The sequence below is a fragment of the Aplysia californica genome, unplaced genomic scaffold, assembly GCF_000002075.1.
Source record: "Aplysia californica isolate F4 #8 unplaced genomic scaffold, AplCal3.0 scaffold00008, whole genome shotgun sequence".
Taxonomy (NCBI): Eukaryota; Metazoa; Mollusca; class Gastropoda; order Aplysiida; family Aplysiidae; genus Aplysia; species Aplysia californica.
Window position 1 is genome coordinate 905,632 of NW_004797278.1, and position 3,988 is coordinate 909,619.

General features: G+C 37.4%; 1 protein-coding gene across 1 annotated transcript in view; it reads left to right on the plus strand.

Moving 5' to 3' along the window:
- The window catches only part of LOC101845589, a 20,187-nt gene extending 16,725 nt beyond the window's left edge, over positions 1 to 3,462 (plus strand). The window contains exons 9-11 of the mRNA XM_005089679.3: positions 220 to 250; positions 1,488 to 1,518; positions 3,271 to 3,462. Of these exons, the coding sequence (XP_005089736.1) occupies positions 220 to 250; positions 1,488 to 1,497 (41 nt within the window). The 3' untranslated portion in view covers positions 1,498 to 1,518; positions 3,271 to 3,462. The remainder of the gene's footprint in view (positions 1 to 219; positions 251 to 1,487; positions 1,519 to 3,270) is intronic.
- Positions 3,463 to 3,988: the final 526 nt, after the last annotated feature.

Sequence of the window (3,988 nt, forward strand, 5' to 3'; positions counted from 1 at the left end):
TTCTCTCTCTCTCTCTCTCTCTGTATCACTGTGTTAATAGTTTTCTTAGGCTCTTCTGGTTCGCTTCAGTAAACCTCGAAACTAAACAATAGTGTTATGCTTTTATTTCAGTTGATCACTTGTATTGTTGTTGTTATTTTTCTTTTCACAAGCCATGGCCATGTCCGTAAGAGTTACATTATCACATTCTACTTGTTGACTCCTTTACTAATTCCTCAGATTCTCCTGGAGGATTGCCCACCATCAATGAGTAAGCTTATGTACGATTAGCCAAAAAGTATGATATCTTTTTGCAGTTTTGTGTACACCAAATGTTTTTATTTGTAGTTATCCACCTCTAAGGACAATTTGATGAACAGCGCACGTTACACAATCCTCACAACAACGGGATGAAACTGTGTCACATCAGAGAACTGGGCGGTTGGCGGGTGCTCTGGTGTGGTTTGCTCCTTCTTTCCTATTAAACATCTATCTTCCTTATCTCTCCTCCTTGTTGTGTTTGTTACTCTCTTGTAGCACTTCTAATCTTAGGCACTTATGTAAGACCTTTTTATGTTGTAAGCCCCGTTAAACTCTTACAATATTACAGAGAACACAAAATTCAAGGGACATTTTAAAAGAAATTACTGAGTCACATTTGATATGGTACAAAAGCTTAGTTACTTTTCGTTTGTTTCCTTTTTTAAAGTAGATGATTGCCATTCATAATTAATTATGATTAACTATGTCATCGTCTTACAAAATGCTGCCATGGTGACAGATTTTAACGCTTGTTACCCATCCTGCTCTGAATTTTCGATTCTCGTTTTCTCAGCGTTATCTGCATTTCTGCGTTTCATCTTGGGGAATGCATGGAATCATTATTTTTAGCTTGATTTCTTTTAATTCTAAAGCTTCACTTTGTGTTTGCCGCACTCATTTCTTTCAGACCTAATGGCTATTCATTTTCACCAGAAACCGCTGTTCTTATCGAACTTTAACACAATCTTTTAATGTTCTTCTTGTCGTTCTTTTGCCCCAGTATTAGATAACTGTTTCCCGACACTTTTTATTCTCCTGGGTGATTTTTTTTCTGTCTCAATCATAGTTCCAGCGAAATGTACGTTCATCATTACTACCCTCCCCCTTTGTTTCTATTATCGAAAATAAACAGGGCCTTAGTATAATAATATCCATACATTTTCCCCTCTGGCTCACATGTTTTTCTGTAGAGATCACAGGGACGTCAGAATCTATTAATCTGGGTTAATCAAAATTGAAGTATTAAGAATTTTTTTAAATTCCAAAATGAAATCACATTGACCCCATTGGCATTTGGATCTATAGTTTGTTCTTTTTCTTAAGATCATCATGTTAATAGTACGAAGATTAGAATAAACGTTTTAAGATCTATTAGATTATTATGATTTCACTTTACTATTCATTTTATGTCAGCTTCTCCTCAGCAAATTGTGTGACATTTTAGCGTATATCTTCTCTCAACGCAGCCGCAGATGAATTCGGCAGAGATGGGAAAAGGTAGGCACTCAGGCGTACTGACATGTTTTTATGTGTATTTCAGTCTTATATAGTTGTATTGTCTCATGAAAAGGTCAATTATTTTTTTCTGCTTTGCCCCGCTCTTCTCCTTTCCTGCAAATGCCCCTAAAGCTTAAATTGGTGAAAAGTGGAATAAACCTGTAGACGTAGGCACCCAAGATCATAGCTACATGGTTCCGGGGCTCCCAGTCTCATTAGTTTTTGTAGAAGTTTTACGGCGCTCGCAACTGCATAAGGTAATATGAGCGCAAGAAGATTAGAGGTGTAACTAGAGAGTAACAAACACAAAAAAGAAGGGGAGATAAGGACGATAGAAGTTTGACAGGAAAGAAGAAGCAAACAACACCAGAGCACCAGCCAACCACCCACCCCAGTCTCATGACATAATAAGTTTATCAAAGGGTAAAACGACAAGCATAGATTTTGCAATAGATCATGTTGTTGTAGTTGTTGCTATTATCATTGTTGTTGTTTTTCTGCTGGTGGTAATATTATTGATGTTGTTATTGTTTTTGTTCTTGATATTGTTGTTGTTATTGTTGGAGTTATCGCTGTTGCTAAAAGTTGATGTCCTACCACACTTCGGAGGACAGGGCACTTGTTTCCCGCGTGAGAACACGTAACTGAGACGAAATAATCCCGAAAAAAAAGACGAGTAGACCAATGCGGACTCAATTCGATTTGAAGCGTAGTACTGCGGTAAGGTAGATAAAACTTTCAAAGTTGTGCACTGAATAGGCCAGCTTAGAGTACTGAACGAAATCTTATCCAATACAGTGGGGGAACCTATCGATAGGAGCCGAACATTTTGAGGATTTACTTACCTAAAATTGGTTGCCCTGTACCCAGAAAAATATTGCTGATGTGCTCCTCATTCACCAACATATCAATTGGAGATAGCAGGGTCATCGGTCACATATCTGATATAATATAATATATAAGTATATATACATATATATGTATATGTGTGTGTTTGTGTGTGTGTGTGTGTGTGTGTGTGTGTGTGTGTGTGTGTGTGTGTGTGTGTGTGTGTGTGTTTGTCACCGGTGACATATTTGATGTATAACATAGTATATATTATATGTATAAATATGTATATATATACATGTATAATATATGTACATATATGTGTGTGTGTGTTTGTGTGTTTTCCTGTATTTGTGTGTGTGTGTGTGTTTGTGTGTGTGTGTGTGTGTGTGTGTGTGTGTGTGTGTGTGTGTGTGTGTGTGTGTGTGTAATGTAATACGTTATTCTACAAACAAATACGTATCCCTTTACGTGGAGCATATTGATTTTTTTCGTTTTACTTCCTCGTTGCAACAATTTGGACCATTTAGGAGGCTGTCTGCTTTAATCCTGCCGGCCAGGGCTAACTTGGGCTAGGTTGGATACTACATCCCAGCAGAAAGATGGAGACACTCCATAAAATATTTTCCACTACTGGGGAATCAAGCTCAAATCCTTTGAGTATAACGTTTAAAAATCTTTATATTATACCGGTGATGCTGTCTTCGCTATTGTAATCCACTGGGGAATTGTTATAGACCATAATAATATGCTTTGTGCCTTAAACGTGTCTGGGTTTTTTTATGTTATTCCTTTATGCCTCTACTTTTCCCTTAGTCTATTTCCCTCTTTCTTACGAGTGTCCAGGCAAGGCCTGTCCTAATTCTAGTACTGTTATTTTTCCAGAACTGGGTAGATGGTGACATCGGTTTTTTTCCTTTACAGGTTCTGACAGTTATCGATCCTGGTGGGGTGTACGAGGAGCGAGGATATACAACGTAAATATGATTTCACTGAGAATACACAGCAGTTGACAGACAATTTAGCAAAGATGTTGGCAAAAAGAATATAATATCGCAGTCGAAATGTTTTCTTCATTTGGAGTTCATAATAAAGCTTGTGAGACGAGATGCTTAATCGATTGACTTTCATATTTCGATCTTTTTTGTCCCTTTAGAGTTGAAAAAAGAAACGTTGTCCTTTAGCACAACAATTCCTCTCCTTTTGTTTATGTAGAACTGAAGTTTAACCTACTGACAAGACCCTTTCTCCAAGTCATAGGTCTGAAACTATCATCATGGATCATGGTTCGCCACTCATTTCTCTTCTCGGATACTTTAAGATAACGTAGATTACAGTAGTCTTTTCTCATCAACCTTCTGTTCACACTGCTAAACACAGTCTGTGTCCAGCTCTCTTACGTCTGCTGTTGATCGGAACCCATCTGCTAAGTAGAAATTTAGGTATCTTGCAAGATGTATATAATAGAGCTCATACAAAGCGGCATGATTAAGCAAAAAGTATGGTAGCTGATGTTGCTTTTCATTAAAGACATTGGATACTCATCCATAATTCTGTTATAAAACAACTATTATTACACGAACGGTAGGACAAATTTGAACCCACTCGGATTCGAACTCTAACTGTAGGATGTTGGTTACAT